This window comes from Canis aureus, chromosome 27, assembly GCF_053574225.1.
Source record: "Canis aureus isolate CA01 chromosome 27, VMU_Caureus_v.1.0, whole genome shotgun sequence".
Lineage (NCBI taxonomy): Eukaryota > Metazoa > Chordata > Mammalia > Carnivora > Canidae > Canis > Canis aureus.
The window spans coordinates 32,395,723-32,416,447 of NC_135637.1; the positions used below are offsets into that span (position 1 = coordinate 32,395,723).

The following is a 20,725-nucleotide window of genomic DNA, read 5'->3' on the forward strand; positions in this document are numbered from 1 at the left end:
TCTCCCTCAAGTTGGAACAACCAAAAACGTCTCCAGACAGTGCTGCCTTCTCCCGGGGGACCAGAGCTACACCGCGCCCCCCCCCCACCCCCATTTGAACACCTGCTCTCAAGCAGCAAGCAGAGCAAAGTCCTGCCGTCAGGAATTCCCCTCAAAAAAAAAAAAAAAAAACCCTCAGGGGTGACACATGAAACAGCAGGGAATGGTGAAAAGCACAGGCAGGCCTGGTGGAGGCCGTCGTTGTCTAGAATGGGTATGGTCCTCAGAGGCTTCACTGGAAGGGGACCTCTGAGCAGAGACCAGGTGCTGATCGGTCTGGAGCAGGGTCCCAAAATCTCCATGTTCACAAGCTCCCAGGGGTCTGGATCAGGGGCCACACTCACAGAAATGCTGGCCCGGGTTTCTAGACAGAATCCCAGCTGGAGGGACAACCAGGGCCCAGAGAGGCAGGAGGTGCCAGGACGAAAGCAGGTGGCCATACCTAAGGCATGGACTTGGGGGGACAAGGGACCATCGTCCTGGGGAACCGTCTTTGTCTGGGATCACACACTGCCTCCCTTCCTCCCTCCCAGCTCTGAGGCATTGCGTGCTCCCTCAGGTTCCAGGCCAGGATTTAGACTGTGATCCCCTGCGACCCTGGGTTGCCAGTGACTGGACACATTATGCTTCTGCTTCCTTCCCTATAAAAGGTAATCAAGCACCTTCCGTGGAGGACTGCCGTTTGTAGACAATGCCTGGCACCTACAGAGCACTTAGTGACTGCTATCACCACCACACTTCTGTGTTTGCCTTCTTCACGGGGAGGTGGCGGGGGCGGGGGGGGGGGGAACCAACCACCTCATTTTACCCAGGACTTGGGGGCTTCCTGGGATACAGGACTGTGAGTGCTAAGCTGTTGAGCCAACAGGACAGAGGCCCCTGCCCAAGGGGACAGGGTCCTCCTCCCACAAGGCCCAAACAGGCTGGGGTGGGGAAGCCAGCCCTGAGGTGGATTCCTGGGAGCTCCGGGGCAGGCTGGTTTGCTGCGGGACTGGGGGTGCTCAGGTGCCTCTCTGAGCCTCGGCAGAAGTGGAAGCCCGGGGGGCCAGCTGCTCCTGCCCTCCCTGCACTGTCCACCCTGCCTGCGAGGGCCAGGCTCACCTGACCACAGTGAGCATGCAGGCAGCTTTGCTGCGAATGTCATCATTGGTGCTGAGGAGCTTCTGCTTCAGGAAGGGCACCACGCGGTTACTCAGCGCCTCAGTGGCATCCTCCAACAGGCAGGCCGCCAGTGTGTCCAGGAGGAGCCCTTGGATCTCTTCCTCCTCCCTCTGCAGCTTCCACACCAGGGAAGGAATCAGGCCGCTGTTGACAATGCCCTGGGCTCCTGCGGGACAGGAAAGGGCACAGAGGGTGGGCCAGTCCTCCCTGCCCATTCTGGTGGCCAGTGGGAGAGGGGAGTCCTGCAGAGCTGGTGGGGGACGGGGGTTGCAGATGCCCCTTGCTGCCAGACCCTGGAGCAGCTAGCTGGAGCCTGTGGATGACAAGCTAGGGTGGGAACCATGCGTCCCTGGAGGACCCCCAAACTTTGGTCACCTATAACTGGTGGCGGGGGGGCGGGGAGGATATCAGCCTTCAACAGGTGCTCAGGAGCCTGCGGAGCAGCAGCCATCCCTTGGAGAGCACAACAGCCACCCCTGCAGGGCCCAGGCACAGGAGAAATTCCCTTCCCTTTGCCTCCTTGCACCAGAAGGAAGGGGGGGGGGAGGGACAACCAACCTCCTCCTTCTCACCCACGACATCTTTAAGCCACTAGAAACCTCAGGCCAATCTGGCCAGCCTTTGGGAAAGGAAAAAGAGCCAGGTATCAGGCCTGAGGCAGAAGTGAACAGGCCAGCATTTTACAGACAAAAAAGAGCTGTGCCTCTAAACAAAGGAGACAGGAAATCCATAGACTCTTGTGGTGGTGGTGGTGGGGGGGGGGGTGTCTCAAAAACCTGCAGGAAGGGGGCTCCACACAGCTGGGGCACCAGGCTGGGAGAAGGTGGTGAGGTGAGGCTCCCCAAGGATATGTTTCCCCTCCCTCCTTCCAGCTCCTCCTCTCTTCCTGAGGGATGTCTGGAGGGGAACCCAGAACCAGGCCAGGCAGCCCTCCTGAGGGCCCCAACTCCCCTGTGTCCAGAATTGCTTCTGAAGCAGCCATCACTGGGAAGTGAGCAGGCCGGTGCTGGGGAGGGCAGCCCCCCCACCCATGCCCCCAGCCTTCCTCCTGGCTATTTTCCTGGCCTCCTCTGTGGCCCACACCACCCACCAAGAAGCCATACATATATATATATATACAGCCCCCATGGAGGTGGCCACCAGTACCACCTCTCTCTTCCGCCTCCCCAGCTAAACCCTCTAATTTACCCTAGAGAGACAAGTAAACAGGTTAATTAGCCTAAAGGTCTCTAAGTGCCAATTAGCACCAGGGATTTTGTCTTTGAAGACATCACCCCAGCCTTCCTCCCTCACTTCCTGAGGACATCAAATGGCAGGTGCCCTGGAGTGAGGGGGATGGAGAGGCACAGATGCATGTCCAGTGGCTCCCAGTGTCCCTGGCCAGCTTCTCATTGGGGTGTCATGGTGGAGCAACTAGCTCTGCCCCATTCTCAGGATACTCCTGACACAGGAAGAGCAGTTGCCCATTGCTTTAAGGGCACTGCACTTCTTAAGGCTAAATCCACACAGATTTCAAAAAACGCTTAGCTTGGACTCCTAAATGTATCCAGCTGTGTGACCTTAGAAAAGTTATTCTACCTCTCTGAGCCTGGTTTCCTCATTATGGAAACCAGCCTAGTGGGTAGGGAGTTGTGCAATGCCAATGGGTAGTAGGTGAGAACATGATCTCCGTAAAGAACTATTATGGGAGACCAGAATGCTTGGGCCTAGCATCCTAAGGAATTCCACCAACACTGAGGCTTGGTTACAAGCAAAGGCCTGTGGGGTGAGGGTGAGAGGTGAGGTGTCATGTACAAAGACAAAAGCTGCACAGTCCCTGCACTGCAGGAACACAGCCCCTCTCTCCCCTTCAGCCTCTCCCTCCCCATCAGGCCATGGCTGGGCCACACACCTGGCCTTCGGCTCTAGCTCCACTGTGCACTCAGGCACCTGCCCACAGGCTCCCTACTTGCCCCAGTCATGGGTCCAGCTCAGTCGCAACCTGAGCTGGAAACCCTCTCCCCAGCTCACCATGGAGAGGTGACAGTTGGACTTTGCAAGGATTTTGCTGGCTGGAAAGATTTTGCATAGAGGGAGAAGGTTCCTGGCTGGGGGACACCTGAGCAAAGGCCCCGGGACGAGGAATTTGCACGTCATCAAATTGGGGCTTGGTTGTGGCCTCACTTGCACCTAGGTCTGGACTTTCCAGAGACCCCTTCCTCCCAAACGTGTTGCTGGGCACAGGCTGGGGGGAAAAGGTAGAGTTAGAGAGTCGAAATCAAACTGCCAGAGGTAATCAGCTCCACTACTCCCTCCCTGGGTGAGGAAACCAAGGCCCAGAGAGGCAATTCAAGTGCCTGAGGTCACACAGCAGACAGGGGCAAAGCCAGGGCCCTGAGCTACTTGGGTTTTCTCAGGCATTTGTCTCGGGCTTCTACTCCTAGAAATGCTGAGCACCAGGACCCGGGTTCATTCTGAGACAGAGGGAGAAGATTAAAAATAAAACGCGTGCCGGGTGTGCCTCTCTGCTCGTTCACTTTGCTTTTCAGCTAAAAGGAGAGTTGCAGGCCTGGCTATTTATAACTAACCCAGATCTGCAATGGTTTGTTCAAGTTGGGGCTGGGGGGTTGCACAGACCCCAAGGAAACAAACTGGAGAAACCCACTCAGCCCCACCACAGCCTGAGAATTGGCCAGCGGGGCTTGGGAGAGCAGGTCAAGCCGGGAGAAGAGCCAGACAGGACGGTGTTGTTGCCAGCATCCAGAGACTAGCAAGACACCACCACCCCCATCATCGGGGGGTGGGGAGACCAGCGGCAGAGTAGGCCAGGACCCGGCACCACAACACAAGTTCGTGCGCATGTAGAACGCACATGGAATTCCAGGGTCCTAGGGACTCTGGACTTGCAGGGAGGGAGGCCCAGGGGAGCTGGACCTAATGGGGCCAAAGGGCAAAGGCATGAGGTATGGGGCGTACCTGGGGAGGGCCCCGGGTCTGGCATGGCTGCTGTGCCACGATGGATTCAGTGGTTGAGCCAGAAAAATCCACCAATCCCTCCAGAATTGAAGGGACATGATGCCCATGGCACAGAATGCCCTGTGTTTGAAGTTTGGTCATTTCCTGGAGGATGGCCTGACACCACCTACAGAGGCCACTCCTCAGCCATCTGTCCCTGCTGGATTGGTGAAGTATGAGGCTCAAGCACCAGGGCCTTCCTCTTTCCACCACAGGGCCCCAGCTGTTGTCCTGGTCCCGTTTTTCCGGCTAATAAGGACTGAGGATGGAGCATCTGCACCTCATTGGGACCCACCTGTCCAGCATTAGCCTTGTGTGGTCCCTGTGCCCTGAACCACTGGCACACAGACCCCCCCCCCACCTGTGCCTACCTTTGCTCATGGATACACATCCCTGTCCTTAGTTTACATGGCTTCTCAATGGCACATGACATGCCTGACCCCATCTTACCTCTCAAGACCCTGTCTTACCTTCCTGAGGAGCCAGGACCCTCTACTCACTGGTTTTCCGGCCACCTCTCCCACTGGTCCTCCATCTGCTTAGCAAACGCTGTCCTTCCTCCAGCATCTCCTCTCATGCGGGCCTCCTCCTTGCCCCCCCCCACTCTGCCCCCACTCTGTCCCTCTGTCTTGGCTGCAGCCACCACATGGCCCTCTCCTGGCACACTCTGTCGCTCAGTGATCCTGCAGCCCTACGCTGAACTCGGCTTCATGGAGAATCTCTGCTTTCTTATTTTCTGAGGGCTGACCAGTTGACATTTTTATTATTTGATTCTGCATATTAGGACAGCATACATTATGGGACCATGCGTATTGCAAATAAATATGAAACAAAAACTTGTCATCCTCCTTCTCAAATTTAAGAAGCAAATCCTAAAACTCTCCAGTGGTTCTTAGGCTGACATCCCCAATCTCAGAGAAGGGCCACTAGCCGGTACAAACATCCCCACTCCAGCCTTGTATCCTGGCACCCACACCTGCCTGCTGCCTCCAGCCACGCTGGTCTTCCATGGGTTCCTGCAAGGCCTCATGGCTCCTTCCTGCCCAGCACCTTCCCCAACTTGGGATATGCTTCTCTCTTGCCCTAGGTCACAGGCCACTTCCATCCTGCTGTCTCTCAGTGCCCAGTTCTTCCCCTGCCTTGCCACATGTCCCTGGGGCCCTGGTGGGTCTCCTCCATGGGGCCTCACACAATTGTAATGGTGGATTATTGCCCCGCAGACAGGAAGGTCTACCAGGCAGCGCCGGGCGTGTCTAAATCCCAGAACTATCCCTGCGCAGAGGAGGTCATCAGGAAATGATTACTGTATGAAGAATTACAATCATTGGTGGCCGCCAGGGTCAGGTGAGGCAGGCAGTAGCCAGCCCCATGGGGCTGCTTCATGGGCTAGCCTCTGATCTCATGCGTGGACTGCTGCAGAGGGCCAGCCTACACTAACATCTAGGTTTGCCCTTGCAAGCAGCTCCATTCTGATCCCAATCCTATAACAGAACTGCCCTCGCCCATCTCTAAACATGTGCCCACGTGTATTGCCCCTCAGAATCACTCTCCAAGGACAGTCTATTAGCGTCTCCCTTGACAAAGAAGGAAACTGAGGTTCATCCAGGTGAAATAGCCTCCCCTCCAAAGGGTGTACAGGTAGCAGAGCTGGGTCTGTGCTTTCCCCCCACACCCTCTCACCTGGGGATCCACACCAGGGCAGGGCCTGTGCCTGCCATCTTCCTGGTATCACGTGAGGCCACTAGCTTTTGAGTGGTCCTGGGAGCAGAGGCCCAGACTGACCCAGCCAGGGGGGTTTGAAGGCATGCACCCAGAGGAGCCCCTCCACTGTTAGCCACCTTCCTTTGGTTCTCACGGGCCACCTCCAGCGAGATTCACCTCAGGATGCCCATCCACCAACATCTGTCCTATCCCTGACAGTTTAGGTAACTTCTTCACAGGTTAGCCTCGTGTGGTCCCCGTGCCCTGAACCACTGGCACACTGATCCCTCCCACACCTGTGCCTACCTTTGCTCATGGGTACACATCCCTGTTCTTAGCTTACATGGCCTCTCAATGGCACATGATGTGCCTGATGCCGTCTTACCTCTCAAGACCTTGTCTTACCTTCCTGCGAAGCCAGGACCCTCTAGAGACTCACTGGTTTTCTGGCCACCTCTCTGAGCATGTGTCACACAGTAGGTAGTACAAGTCTCGGTCTCACAGCAGAGGTAACATTCCCAGAGAGGTTATGGAATAATGTTGCAATGACACGGTGTCCAGCCTGCAGAACCAGACCCCCAGCCCTGCCTTCTGACCACAAACCTGGGCTGGGATGACTACCCAATCCGCCTCTGTCAACAGTCAATTCCAGTGCTTCTGCCCAGGGTGGGGTGATCCCCGTAATGTGACCATGAGGGAGTAAAGTGATAAGGAAGGTGTTGGCGAGGAGAATCTGCACTTTTACCAGGGATGCTCTAGAATATGCAAAGATTCAAGTTACAACGATGGCATTAATGTCTTGGCTCTCTGGCCCAAGTCTTTTAAGCACAGGAGTGAGGGGCTCCTGCCTCTGATGCCCACAGATGGGCTCCCCCCTAAAATTGAAGGCAGAATTTGGCAGACTGGCTCAGGTGCATTTCACTGAGCATCCGATGCCTTCTACCCTCTACCAGCTTCCCTAAGGCGGCAATAGGGGATCCTGGCCTTCACTGAGCCGGCTTCCTCCCACCTCTTTGATGTGGGGGACAGATCCCGGGCCCTTCTCCCTCCCCTCCTCTTCAAGGCAGCCTTCTGTGGCCAGGATTGCCAGAGGGGGGACCCTGAAGAGCCCCTACACATGCGGCGGGGGGCGGGGGGAGCGAGAAGCAAAGATGACTAATGTCCCTCCCATCGCTGCACTAACCTCAGCGGTGTAAACCTTTAGGGTTTGCATAGCCTTTCACACGTTCTAGCAGATTGCCGCGACAATTCAGGGAAGCAGGTGCCACCAGCCCCAGTTTGCAAAACAGGCTCAGAGCGGTCAGTTGGTTGCCCAAGGTCGCGGGACCCAGAAGGGGCCGAGCTGAGTTCGAATTCAAATCGGGGGCGCAGAGCGGGGTCTGGGGCGGGGGCGGGGCGGGGGCGGGGCGGGGGGGACGCGGTCTCGGGTCTGCGAGAGGCGGCCCCGCAGGGTCCGCGCCGGGGCTTCGGCCGCAGCCGGGTCCCTGGGCCGCCGGTGCGGGCAGCGCGTGCCGGACTGCGGCGCGCGCGGAGCCGCGGCCCCGCCCCCGCCCGTTGCCATTGGGCCGCACAGGCATCCGTCTGCCGCCCCTGCCCAATGAGAGGAGAGCCGGCGCTCGTGGCGGGGCGGCGGCGCCCAGCGCGTGGTCAGCGGCGGGCGCGCGGCACCTCCGCCCGCGGTTGGCCTGGCAACGCGCTGCGCTCCGGCTCCGCCCCCTGCCGGCGGCGGCGCGGCGCGGGGCGGGCGGACCCGCGGGCGGGCGGCGGGCGGCGCGGGAGGGCGGGCGGAGGGAGCCCAGCCGGCCGAGGGTGTGCGCCGCCCGCGGTCCGGTCACGTCCCCGCGCGGTGCCGCCGCCCGCGTAGTGCGGAGCCAGGGCGCCGCGGCCCGCGCTCGCCTGGCCTCGCCTCGCCTCGCCTCGCCTCGCCTCGCCTCGCCGCCCCGCCCCGCCCCGCCCCGCCCCGAGCGGCTCGGCCGGGGCTCCGCGCGGCGGCCCGGAGGTGAGTGAGCGGACCCGCGGCCGCGGGGCGCGGCGGGCCCTCGGGGCTGGGGGCGCGGCTGGGGCGCCCTCCCCACCCCCACCGGGGCCCCGCCCGGGCCTTTGTGCAGGGGATGCGCCCGGGCGGGGGCCGCCGGGGAGCGGCGGGAGGGATGCCCGGGCGGGGATGCCCGCGAGGTGGGCAGGGGCGGCCGCGGGCCCGGCAGGTGCCGGGAAGGGGCGCCCCGGGCCGAGGGGCGGTGGAGGGGCGGCCGCGGGCCCGGGAGGTGGGCCGGGGCGGCCGCGTCGGGGGCCCTCCCCTCGGCCGGCGGTGCGGAGCCGCGGCCGGGCCGGGCGACCTGCGGGAGGGCGCTGAGCCGGGTCTGCCTCCCGGGGGAGCGGGGAGGAGGCGACCCCGGGCGGCTGCAGCGCCGACGCGTGGCCTTGGCCGAAACCGGGAGCGGGCCCCGGAGGCCTGGGCCCGGGGCCGGGCGGCTCGCAGTTTTCCGTCATCGGTCTTGCAGAGAGCAGGTTCCTTGGAGGCATTTAGAGCAAGAGAGGAGTATCGACCTGCTGCGATTGTGCTGTGTTCCTGGCTCAATATTTTTTTCCCTTAAAAGGCGGTGGGGGTGTTGGGGGGTGGGGGGCGAGGCGGGAGGGCCTCCGGGCTGGGGCTCCGTATCCTGCGGGAGATCCAAGGGGGCTCTGCCTGCAGGGCGGTGCTGAGCCTGCCTGGGGGATGATGGCAGGAATCTGCCTAGGCCGAGAACTGGGGTTCTCTGTCACAGGAGAGGAAAGGATGGGGAGGCAGTGCGGGAGCAGGGTTCCCTGGAGTCCCTGTCTCAGCAGGGAGGGACCCGTCTGGTAGGCAAGGGCTGCCTGTTTGGGTGAGGCAGCCCAGCCCCTGATGGGCTCCCTTCTGCCCAAGTGATTTCCCTGCTCTGGGGACTGAGTCCTGCTGCCTTGGGTTCTGTCTGGAGGAGGCTCCTTGGCCAAATTCAATTAAACAAATATTTACTGAGCATTTGCTCCCCCAGAGCCTGGCGCTGAGGTGGGAGTGGACTGGGCCTGCCCTCCTGGGACTGACTCACCACCCCCCTAGGGGAGGAACGGCTCTGCTCAGATCACCCAGCCCTGAGTGTGGGTGCCGGGGGCCGCTGGAGGCACCTCAGGGATGATCTGGACTGGGGTTAGGTGGGCTTGTGGGCCAAGTGACATTTGAACTAGAGCTTGAAGGACAGGAGCACAGCTGGAGTGGGCACTGTGCTGAGAGGAGAGAATGGACCAAAGCACAGAGAGGGCACTCAGGCAGTTTGGGCCTGGCAGGATGTGCTTGGGAAAGCATAGGTGGCATGGCGGGAAAGGTGGGTGGGGGATGCACAGGGCCTGTGGGAGCGGGGCCAATGGAGCACCCCATTGCTTGTTAGCTGTGGCTGTTCCGTGGAGGCCGCGGTTTCTTCCTCTGTGAAAGAGAGCACCTCTGGGACCTGGGAGCTGCGGTGGGCCTGGGGACGAGCTTGAGAGACTCCAGGGGGCTTCTTGTGGCCCAGGACTGCTCTTCCAGGCACCTTGTCTCATGGGCAAGGCGGGGGTACTGGGTAACCAACAGCCTGGCCCCTTTCCTCACCAGAATGGAGAATGATATTTAGCTGGTGACTCTGTCTTTCTGGGGCGTGGACGTTTGTGAACGTCCCAAGGAGGCTTGGGAGCCTCCGTTTAGGGGCTGATCGCATGGGAGGCCCAGATGAAGTGGTGTGCCTTCAGCATTCCTCATGCTCCAGGACAAGACGCAGGCATTTGGTTTAAAATTCTGGTGTGTTCCTCTAACAGACATGGATTTTCTGCGACAGGAGGTGGATAAGACATGGTCCCTCCCCCTCAGAAGGCCAGTGTCACTTTCTGCCCTAGATCTGCTTGCTTGCTCGCTCTCAGGGATGTTTTCTCTCTTCCTCTGAAGGGGCTGTTTGTTATTCATCTGTATAGCATACCCCCACAGCCCCCAAACACACACCCACTTTCGGCTTTTGGCCAAGGCCCATGTTGCCCCAGTAAGAGCAGGGCCTGTCTGCCCTCATGGGGGCACGGACTATGCCAAGAAGGATGGAGCCGCTTCACCCTCGTGCTTGTCACCAGGCCTCATTCTGGGGGCCAGCTGTGGGACTCTAGATTTGGGACACAGAGTGAATCCCTCCCTCTACCCCCAACTTCTCAGCTCTTCTGTTTCCTGGAATCTCAGGAATTCTTTGGTCCAGATCTCAGGAGCTTCTAGAGTGATTCCAGAAACTTCTGGGTAACCAGGTGGTCCTGGCAAGGCTGCCCAAAGTCCCCATAGGAGGCCAGTAGGATGCAGGACCAAATGGTGGCAAGGCTGGCCTGACACTCAGGGCGTGGCCTGAGCAGCCTCAACCTAGCTGTGTGGTTTTCTCATGTGCACACGCACGTGATGACAGCATGTGCCGGCCATGCCTTCCTTCCCTGGACGTGAAGATGTGGCGCTTGCTAGCCCTCAGAAGACCTAAAATGCTGTGTGGCTCTAGGGCATTCTCGTGGCTGCTGACCATGGCTGGGCTTACAGGAACTCTGGAAGAGATAGATTAGCACACTGCTCTCCCATAGCCCCAGGAAGGAAACCTGGGGTAACTGAGCCTCCAGGCACAGGCCTGCAGGCTGTGGTTGGCTGGAAAGAAGGCCAAAGGAAATGCATAGAGGCATCAGGACAGATACTGAGAATCAGCCCCAGCATGCTTGCCTGACACAGCTTAGGCACACAGGGGACTGACACGGGAAGGCCCATACTCCCCGAGGTCAGGGGCCTCCAGTTGAGGCCTCCAAAGACCTCGGTCAGCCTCTGGCCCTGTCATCCCTGCCCAGCCCCATCCTGACTGAGCTTCTTTGTCTTCATGCATAAACAGAGCCAAGCGTTCCCTGCCCCGTCCCCACACCATCCCTGTACAGGTCCTCTCCGTGCATTTGGCCCCTTTACACACGTCCGCACTGGCAGGGGAGATGCTTTGCAGGAGTAAGCTGACAGGGACTAACCACAGGGACCATCTGATGGCTCCTGGAGCACACAGGAGACGTCAGCTCTCTGTACAGAGCCTGAGGAGACGGAAATGATTCGCACATTCATTCACTCCTTTGGCTGACACTTACTGGAACCTGCCAAGGTCTCGGCACTGTGCCAGGTACAGGGAAATGGCAAGGAGCAGGACAGACGCAGGGTCGGCCCTCATGGTGCTTGCAGCAGACCCAGGGAGGCTGGCACAACACCTGTGTGGCTGGCTGCCAGGTAAGGTAGGCGCCATGAAGAGAACTGAAGAAGAGAGTGGGGACGGGGAGGGCCAGGAGGCCGCTCTGTGTGGAGGGGCCATTGGCACGGTGCTGCAGAGAGAGATGGGTAAGTTGTGACCCATGGGGAAGAGTGCCCGGAGAGGGGATGGCAGGTGCACAGCTGCCGGGGGCCCCACCAAAAAGCTGGGTAACCAGAGCCCCACAGGGAGAGGTGGCTTACGGAGCAGGTCAGGTAGGACTGTGTAGGCCCTGGTGAGATGCAAAGCCCTGGGGCGTTTGGAGCAGAGGAGAGACTCCCACTAATTCCACTGTTAAAAGGCCTGTGTGGCTGACGGCCATGGGGGCAAGGCTAGAGGGCCGTGAGGGGCTGCTGAGCCAGGGCATCATGAGCAGTAGGAGTTAGGAGGAGTGGTTGGAGGGGGATTTATTTTAAAGAGGTCCTGCTGACGGAGAAGAGGCAAGCACAACTCTGGAGGGACGGCAGTGGCATTGGCAGAGAGGGAAGACTCAGACTCCCTCATGCGAGGCAGGGAATTGGGAGTTGGGTTGGCCGCTGGTAGATGTGGCCATTATGTGGTGGTCAGAAGGGAGAGTGAGGCTGGAGGTAGAAATCTGGAGTCCTTGGCACCAGTGTGTGGAAGCCAGGGACTGGTGAAGGTCACTTGGGGATTAAGGGTGGGTGGGACCAGAGGACCTGGGTCAGGCCCCAGATCCCTCACCCCTCAGAGCATGAGCTGAGAAGGAACTTCCAGAAAGGAGAGATTGAGGATTGATGAGCAAGTGAGGTGGGAGCACGGTCATGATGGCAATGTGGTGGGGAGCTGGGGGACACAGGGTAGTGCGGAGGAAGAGGGTGTCCCTGAGAGGGCGGGTCTTCTGAGGCAAACATCAAGGCACACATGGGGTACGTGGGGACTAAACACAGTAGGTCCAACCACATAATTTGTGAGGCCCTTATTAAAAGTTCTTAAACCTTTCAAGACAGCAGAGCATTAATCCAGGCATGGGGCCCTGTTGGGCTAGCACGCGCTTGCCCACGAAGCCTGGTTGTAGCCCAGGGAGGGCAGTGCCTTGGGCCCGCCACCCAGGCTCCCTTTCACTTCCGTGCCTTGGGTAGGTGGGCAGGTGGGCTGTGTTTGGGACTTGGGGCCACTCGGGTCAGTCGGAGCCAGCCTGCAAGCCTCACCCCGGCCTTATGCGAGTGTCGCTTCCTCCCCCTCTGTCCTTTGACGCCCAGTGGCCTCTGGCAGGAGGCACAACTCAAAGGCTAAGGACTGGGCTGTCCGTTGGCAGGACCCTGGTGAGCAAAGCAGGTGGCTTCACACAACAATGGCTTCCTTGAGTTCATCTCTTTTCCAAAGGAACCAGCTACATCACAGAGTTTTTCATTATTTGCTTCTAAATTAAGGTATAACTCTCTTTTAGAGACATCCCTAGAGAATCCATCAAAAAGTGCTAAGAAGCGAGACTGTTAAAAACCACGGTGCAGGGAGAGGCCTTACAAACAGTGTCAAGCCCAGCGTTCCTTCCTTCTAACCAGAAACACACCCGTCCCTGAGGGCTCATCCAAGCCAGTCCATGCCTCTCCCGGCTGTGCAGCAGTGGTCAGAGCAGACCTTTCAGAGAGAGACCCCGCCCCACCGAGCCGCCCTCCCTGGCCCCTGGGATGAAGTGTACTGCGGACAGGGTTCTGGGACCTGAGCCCCTGACACGCTCAGCAAGGCCCCATACTCCTGTGAATCATGGGTGTCAGGGTTGTGGTGTTGGAGCAGAGGACAGCGGGCTCAGTTGTGCACGTCCCCCACCCCAAGCCCAGACACAGGCATTCACTGGGTCAGCAGCAGGATCTCTGCTGGATTACAGCGGGGAGTGCCTTCTGGGGGCAGAGGCTCACTTGACCCTTCCACTACCAGTCCCTCCAAGAAGGGGCTGAATTTCACCTCAGTTGTCACAGCTGAGGAGACGGAGACATGGGGAGATGGGGTAGCGTTCCCAAGTGGGCAATTGCCTCTATTTTTCCGCTTAGCACTGGTCATGATATAACCTACTACCTGTTTTATTTCTTTGTGCTTGTTTACTATCTGTCCTGGATCTGAATGTAAGCTCTGTAAGGTCAAGACCATTGTCTGCTGTTTGCCACTGACAGTCCAGTCCCCAGAGCCTGGCCTGGCCACAGTAGGACCTCAACAAATCACTGTTGGAGGGGGAAATGAATATTGGCAAGTAGACCACTTTCATGCAGAGGGCTAGGCTTCCTGGTGGCTCTAGCCCTCACACTGGCAGACTGCTGCTCTAGCTCAGCCTTCTGCTCCCAAAAAGGCTTTGGGTCTCCAGAGGGGTGTCTTTGGGCTCTAGGTTTGGCAGACAAATACAAACCACCTACAGGTAGGTACCACTGGCTGGGGGCCAGTGAGGCCTGACTGTGGTTCACTCCCAAGCCAAGGCAGGTGGCCACCTAGCTTCTCACACTGCCATTGCAGGCACAAGCCCCTGCCACTGGGAAGCAGATGCCTCAGGCAGACGCCTGGGCGAGGCCTTGGTCAGACATGAGGGTTTCACATGGTCATGCCATGAGGTGTGTCCACAAGAAACTGTCCTAAGAGAGCAAGACAAGGAAAGGAACACGGTATCTGCACTGACCATGTGATGGCTAAGTGGCCTTTCCAGATAACCCCTGTGTCCCCAAGATTAACTCAGCAGAGCGGCTGAGTGCAGAGGAAGAAGCACTAGATGGGAAATCAGGAGGCCTGGGTTCTAGTCCTGGCTCTAGTTGCTGAAGTCTCTTCACCTCCCAGGCCTCAGTGCTCTCACCTTTAAATTGGCCTTGGTCAAGGGTACAGATAGTTCTCGTTCCTTGTACCACCTCTGGAGTGGCTGCCCAAAGCACACAGTGTTGAGAAGGATCCTGAGGCTCCTTGATGGCTAGAGGGAAAGTGGTCGTGGTTGATGAGCGATGTCTACCGTGGGTACTGGGGAGGAGGATTTCGCCTTACACAGGTTTGCCAAGGACTAGACGACCCCAAAGACCATGCCGTCACTCTTGCCTAGAAGTTTCTGCTCATCCTTCATCACTCTTTATGTGCCTCTTCTGGACACAGACTCTGACTTGCCTCCCCTTCAGTGCTTTCACATCTAGCATCCTGAGTCTAACAGGCAGCTTGGCTACTGTGCACCTCTTCCCACAGTAGCCTCTTTCTGTACCCCAAGTGAACGAAGAAACATTGAATGAGCCTCATGCTGCACTCCAAGAAGACTACCTGGAATTAGGACACCGGGTGACCACAGAAATGCTGTTGTAGCAATGGGGGCAGCACAGGCAGAGGGGTTGAGTGACAAGGGAGGGGCTACGGGACAGTCTCATGGGGCCCAGTGCTCCTGTCAGACCTCAGCCATAGGATGGCTTACCAGGCTTCACCAGGGTAAACGTGGAAAATTGCTCCAAACTACCTAGGGGGACTTCTGAAGACCCTCTGTGACTAAGGGTCAGAGGACTTGACACCTCCAGCCTGCACCCCGGCTCCATCGGGTCCTGGTGACCTGGGCTGGCGGTGCTCCACTCCATGCCCCCTGGCCTCCACGGCGCAAGCACCCCTGCCCACCCCATCTTCTGTGACCCAAGCTGGGTGTGTGTGGCTCCCGACTATGCCATGTGTCCCCCCTCGCTTCCCATGGCCCCATGGAGTAACCACCAGGACCCCTGCTGGCCAGGCCCCATCAGCACATGTGAGGTGCAGTGGCCCGGTCCCCAAGCTGGGCTTTCCTCCAGCTCGGTCACCCCCCTCACCCACTCCGTTACCTCTGATATGCTGTGCAAACATATTTCTCGATAAAATGCTGGGAAGAAAAATAATTAGAGTGTTGCTTCCATTATCCAATTTTTGATTAATCAAACTCTCTTTGTCCTCGGCCAAAATCTATTCATTTCCCTTAAACACTGGGCCAGTGCCAGGCATCGATTCCCTCTACGATAACACCACGCACGGACGCATGCACATCCCCAGCCCTGCCCCACCCCATGGCAGGGAGGAGGGTGCCGAAGCACTGACGGGGCTGTCCGGTGCCCCAACGCCGCCCGCTGCCTCCGGGAAGCCCCCAGGCATGCTGTCCCCTCCCCCCCCGCCCCGCTCCAGCTCCTCTAGCCCCTCACCTGGGCCCTGCCCCTCTGTGGCCGGGTCCCTGGCTGTGTTAGTCTTGTCTTGCTGGCTGTTCGGGGGCTCTCCGGGGACAGACAGGGATGGGGACCGGTGTGGAGGGTCTGGCCGCTGTGGCTGCTGAGGGGGGCAGAAGGCGAGCCGCAGCCCCAGGCTGTCTTGTCACTGGCACAGCAAGGCTGGGGCGGGGCGGGGAGGCCAGGGGTGAGGACTGGTGCCTGTGAGGGAGCCTCGGGGCCCTGAGCAGAGGTAGAGTCAGGGTAGGGGCGACAGGCTTTCAGTGGTGGCCGCGGACGCCCCGTCCTGGTGGGCTACCAGATGAAGGGACGGCCTGGCCCGAGGGCCCAGAGGCAGAGCAGCATCAGGGCTGGCCGAGGTGAGGTGGGAGGCGGCCGCACATCTGGGGTGTCCATCTGCCGGAAGGCCAAGGGCCTTTCTAGGAAACTTCCCAGAAGGCCCTGCCCGTCCCCTCCCTGTGATGAGTGGGCCCCTCCCTCACTCAGTACAAAGGGCTGAGGTGGACTTATCAGCAACTGCTTCCTGCCGGGTACTCCTGGGCCCGCAGGACACAGCAGTGACACAGACCGACTGCCCCTGCCCTGTGGAGCTGGCATTCTGTAAGTGTGATGGGGGCTGATAAACACGATAAGGGAGTCATGCACCATGTTAGAAAACAGTTGTGACATATGGGAAGTCGTAAATAGGATGGGCAGGGTGGCCTCTCGAGGAGGGGACCTCTGAGCCATTTGGGGAAAGGATGGATTGGCTCTGTGGACAGGGTGTTCCGGGCAGAGGGACCAGCCAGTGCAGAGGCCCCGAGCTGAGAGTGTGAAGGACCCTTGAGAAACAGCAGGTGGGCCAGTGCCCGAGGGGGAGGGGACGGAGCACAGCCGCACAGCGGGGCAGGGGAAGGCGGGGCACAGTCCGGCCCAGAACCGAGGTGGCCAGCCGCGGGGAGGTTTAGAGCACCCAAGGATTCCCCTGGCTGCTGGGGGAGCAGAGTGCAGGGGCGCCTGAGAGGTCACCATAGCAGTCCCCAGCGAGAGGCTGGGGCATGCGGGTAGGTGGCTGGATTTCAGACGCAGGGCTCCCGTGAGGCCAGGCAGGCCTAGCCCTGACCCGAGGCGCCGGGTTCTGTCAGGAAGGGGGGCCAGCAGAGGGAAGGCATGTTGAGCACGGTGCCCCCCAGGTCCCCTTTCCTGCCGACACGCTGCCCCCCACCGCATCAGCGTTGCCCGCTCGCAGCTGCACCCCTTGCTGGAGAACTGCCTCCGGCCCTGGGAGGCCCTGTCCTGTCCCTCGAGGTGGGACGGCCTTGATTTCATGCAGACGAGCGCCCCGGGATCGGGCCACAGCCACAAGGCAGCTGAAAGCACACCTCTGCCCGGTTCCCTCACTGGTCCGGTCCTGCCGCCCTCCCTCCTGAATGGTCCCTGGAGCAGCCGTGAATCCCCATCTCAGGCTCCGCTTCTCTAGATCCCCATCAACAGGGCCGGAGGCTGCGGCGGGCTTGGGGCCTCCCGGGAATGGCCCCGCATAGACAGGAGGCCAGGGGCCCCAGGTTTGCAACCTGGAGGCCCAAGGGGGTTCAGGAGGCTGGGGAAGCAGGCTGTGGGGAGGGGCCGGCCGAGAAAGGGAACAGATGTGAGTGGTGCTCACCTTCCAGGTGGGAAAGACTAGAAAGGGAGCTGCAGGGAGGCAGGAGGGGCTCAGGGAAGGAGTCGTGCACTTGCCTGGCCTCAGAGCCCTCGGCTTAGAGGGTCTGGCCTGGGGCGTAGCCAGCGTGGGGGGAGGGATCTTGGGACTCCACGCTCAGAGGCAGGAAATTGCAGGGCAAGGGACCCAACGAGGTTAAATCAGAGTCTCCACCCAGGTTCCTCTGGGCCGGACGAAAGTCAGCAGCAGTTACCTTCGCTATGGAAACTCGGGGAGCCCGGCTCCACCCCAGGCAACAACCCCTTCCGCTTGGCGGCGGGGCTGCGTTTAGTAAAGGCCACATGTCTTCCCTGCGCATCTGGGCCTCCTTCCCCCTCGTATGTGGAACCTTTCCATTTTTATTTATCTATTTACTCCTGGCTCAGAGAATCTCTGGCCTGATTTCCTCCTGAGTCAGTGTTCCTCAGGCCCTGCTATCGCATCCCGTCTGGTCAGCCTTAGCGGCGGTGGGCCAGAAGGCCGGCCGCGGGGCCACGGGCCTCCAGAGCCACAGGACAGGGGCTGCAGGGCAGGGCGTCCCTGGCCCTCTCCAGCAGTACCCTGAGGCCAGGAGGCTGCCTTGCTGGGGTAGAGCCATCTGTTGGGACCTCTGTGCAGCTGGGGACACTGCGCCCCCAGCCTTGGTCCTTCTCCCGTCCGTCTGCTGACCCTGGCTCTGAAATAAGCAGGGGACGAGGAAGAGGCCAAGGAAGGGGGACTGCTTTTAAGGGGAGACCTGCTGAGGGTCTCTTGGTGCCAGGTCAGTCAGGCGGGCTGGGGGGACGTGGATAAGCTAACCCAGTGGCCTGGGCCCCGGTGGCTGTGGAGTGGCTGCAGAGAACCCAGAGCCACGTTTCCCTAGCTCGGAAGTGTCTCCCGTGTGCACGTGCTACCGTTTTGTCACAGAAACCGTTGTGATAAATGAAACGCAGAGTCGTTTACAAACCTTATAGAAACCTTGGTGCTGAGAAACCCTCTTACCCCCGTCACCAGCACTCACCAACACTCACTGGGTGAATGGGCGTGCTCTGTTCTCGAAGAAGAGCATACAGGACCATGTCCACGGCAGGCCAAATGCTCCAGGACAGCAGGCAGCCTGTGCCTGGCACCTTGGCACCCGCCCCTTGGAGTCCGTGGTGTTTGGCCCGAACCTGTGTGTGCCAACCGTATTTGTCATTGTGACAACGTCCTTGAATACCATATAAACTGATGAGATAGGAATGTAAGGAGGACTTCTGTGGAAATTCAGTGAATGCTTTGGGAACCACAGTAAATGCTGTGGTTGGGATTGGTGTGGGCAAGGTACCCGTTAAGCCTGGGGACAGAGGCCATGACAACCTAGGATTCGGGTCCCCATTACTTTGCCACCATACGCTGCACGGAGAGAATCAACTGGATGTCACACCTGGCGCACTGTGGTTTGAGAAGGAACAGTGACAGCAACTCCAGTAAGCGAGCCTATGTTCTGAGAATAGATGGCCCACCCCCAAAATTGGTGGAGTGCATGAGTATCTGTTTTAAGTTCACATTATCATTTCTTATGACTCCCTGTGTTAAGTCATGTTTCAATATGCCGACCAGTCAGCAGTCCCAACTTTGGTGACAACTTTTGGTCATGAACAGATCTTAAAAATACACCTATGATAACGGTAGAGTCTATAGGGTTGATTTTTTGTTGTTGTTGCTTCTTTGACATTAGAACGGGGAGGAGGAGATCCCTCTACCTGGAAAGGTTGTAAAGCACGGGTCGGTGGAAGCGAAGGGCTAGGGAAGGGGCTGCTTGGCCACACTGTCGAGCTCCCTCCTGACAGGCCTACCTGGAAGCCCCTTCCTCAGGACCACCCCAGGGGAGGGTCCAGGAACCACTTGCAGGGACGTGTGGGATTTCTCAGCCTCTGGGAGACCAGAAGATGCCAGTACACAGGCCAGGAGGGTCAGGGTGCGGAGATGCACTGTCTCTGCCCACAGGCTCCCCCAGCTCCTGTCTCATTTTCAGTAGGATGAGAAACGGTCAGGTTAGGGTTTGGGGTGGGGCCCAAGCTGACTGCGGCAGGAAGGGGCAGGGCGAGTTGCCAGGGGTGCGGGGGGGGGGGGGGCAGGAGGGCTCAGGAGGATCTTGCCTATGGCTTGGGGAGCGGTGGGTGAGAGGCCCGGGGGGGGGGGGGCAGTGGGCACAAGCAGAGGGGTCTGAGTCCCCGGCTGGGGTCCCAGTGGCCCAGTGTGGACAGGAGTCTCTCCATGCAGGCGCCCAGACAAGGTCAGGTGAGGTAACTCACTCAGAAGGGAGTGCTGGGAAGCTTGGGAGCTGTGAACCAGTAATTTTTGGTGTTCGTCCATCTACCCATCCATCTGTTCTGCACATCTTTCCAGAGCTGGCAATGGAGAGGGAGGGGGAGGGGAGGGTGGGCCTCGAGGGCACGGTGTGTGTGCTCAGGGCAGGCGCCTGCAAGGCAGCCAGTGGCCCGGAGACCGAGGAAGGGCCAGTCCTGGGCAGCCCTGCTGGACTGTCCCTGGGTGAAGTCCAGTCCCGTGCAGAGCCAGTGGCACTCGACATTTAGCTCAGGCTCACACAGGGCCAGGTGGTGAGTCCCCACTGAGGCCCTTGGGCTCTGAGGGGGCTCCCTGGTGCTGCAGCGCTCGTGTGGCCCTTCCAGGGAGGGGAGGCTGTTGCCTGGCCTCGGAGAGAGACGTTTCCAGTGGGGTGGGCTGGGGCAGGGCACTGTGGCGTGGGGAATGGGAGACGCAGCCAGGGAGGCAGGGAGCAGGCTTTTCTGGCAGGGGTCATAGGAAAAAGGAGGTGGCCTATCCCTGTCCCCCACCCTGTGTTACTGGCACCAAGGCAAGCAGAGGCTTTTATCTCCTCGGGAAGATGCGGCTTTTAAGTCCAGAAGTATGTGTTGTTGTGTCAAAACCCATCCAAGCATTTGGAATGGGCCAACCCAGATTCTGCTGTACGTGATGCTGGTCAGGCCCATGAGCTCTGATGTGTGAGGGGACATGGTGCATTGGGCCCCCCTCCCTGGCCTTGCTTTGTCAGCCTTTCCGGGGAACCCACACATCCAGCATCCCACATAGGGAGTGGCAGCAGACCGCCCACAGGTCCACCCCCCAGCCCCCCATCAAAGGCTCTTCCACAGGAGAAATAGGGTCTCGATTGGGACGGTTTCTGCCTTCCGGCCCCTGGGGGTAGTCCCTGCCATGGCAGCTGTCACTGAGCCAGTCCCCAGGGAACCATGGGAAGGCTGTTGCTTGGGTGGGCCTGCTCTGAGCTGGGCCTAGGCCAGCAGCGTCTTGCACTGCCCAGCCAGGCACCTGGGGCAGTGTCCCCTCGGGTGTCCCCACCCTGCCTGTCTCCTGCTCTGGCCACCTCTCCCACCCTTGTACGATAGTGGCCTCTTGTAATCGTGTCTTATCTGGTGTCCCCTCCCTGGACCTTCTGCCACATGCCTCTGCACCCTCACCTCCACTGTGCCGTGCTTTTCTCAGAAATGGCCTCGCAGACTTAGGTGCTCACAGTCTCCCCAATCAGAACACAAGCTCCTTGATGCAGACTCAGCTTGTCCTACCCTTCCCCCACCCAGGTCCCCAAGTCCAGAGCAGAGCCTCCTCACACCAGGCTTGATTCCCAGAGGGCACAGTGATGCTCACCCAGTGGTTGATTGACTGACTGTCCGTTTGGATCTGAGGGTAGAGGGCCTCGGGCCCTCGTGCAGATG

The 20,725-nt window shown here is 59.4% G+C and overlaps 2 protein-coding genes across 4 annotated transcripts in view; one reads left to right on the forward strand and one right to left on the reverse strand.

Annotated features, from left to right (window-relative positions):
- Positions 1–20,725, reverse strand: part of RSPH14 (radial spoke head 14 homolog) — a 78,055-nt gene that overhangs the window by 2,953 nt on the left and 54,377 nt on the right. For all 3 annotated transcript variants that reach the window (XM_077874472.1, XM_077874471.1, XM_077874473.1), the window contains exon 5: positions 1,141–1,366. In XM_077874472.1, coding sequence (XP_077730598.1) covers positions 1,141–1,366 — 226 coding nt within the window. The remainder of the gene's footprint in view (positions 1–1,140; positions 1,367–20,725) is intronic.
- Positions 7,781–20,725, forward strand: part of GNAZ (G protein subunit alpha z) — a 51,889-nt gene continuing 38,944 nt past the window's right edge. The window contains exon 1 of the mRNA XM_077874470.1: positions 7,781–7,894. The gene's annotated coding sequence lies outside the window, so the exon portion shown is untranslated. The remainder of the gene's footprint in view (positions 7,895–20,725) is intronic.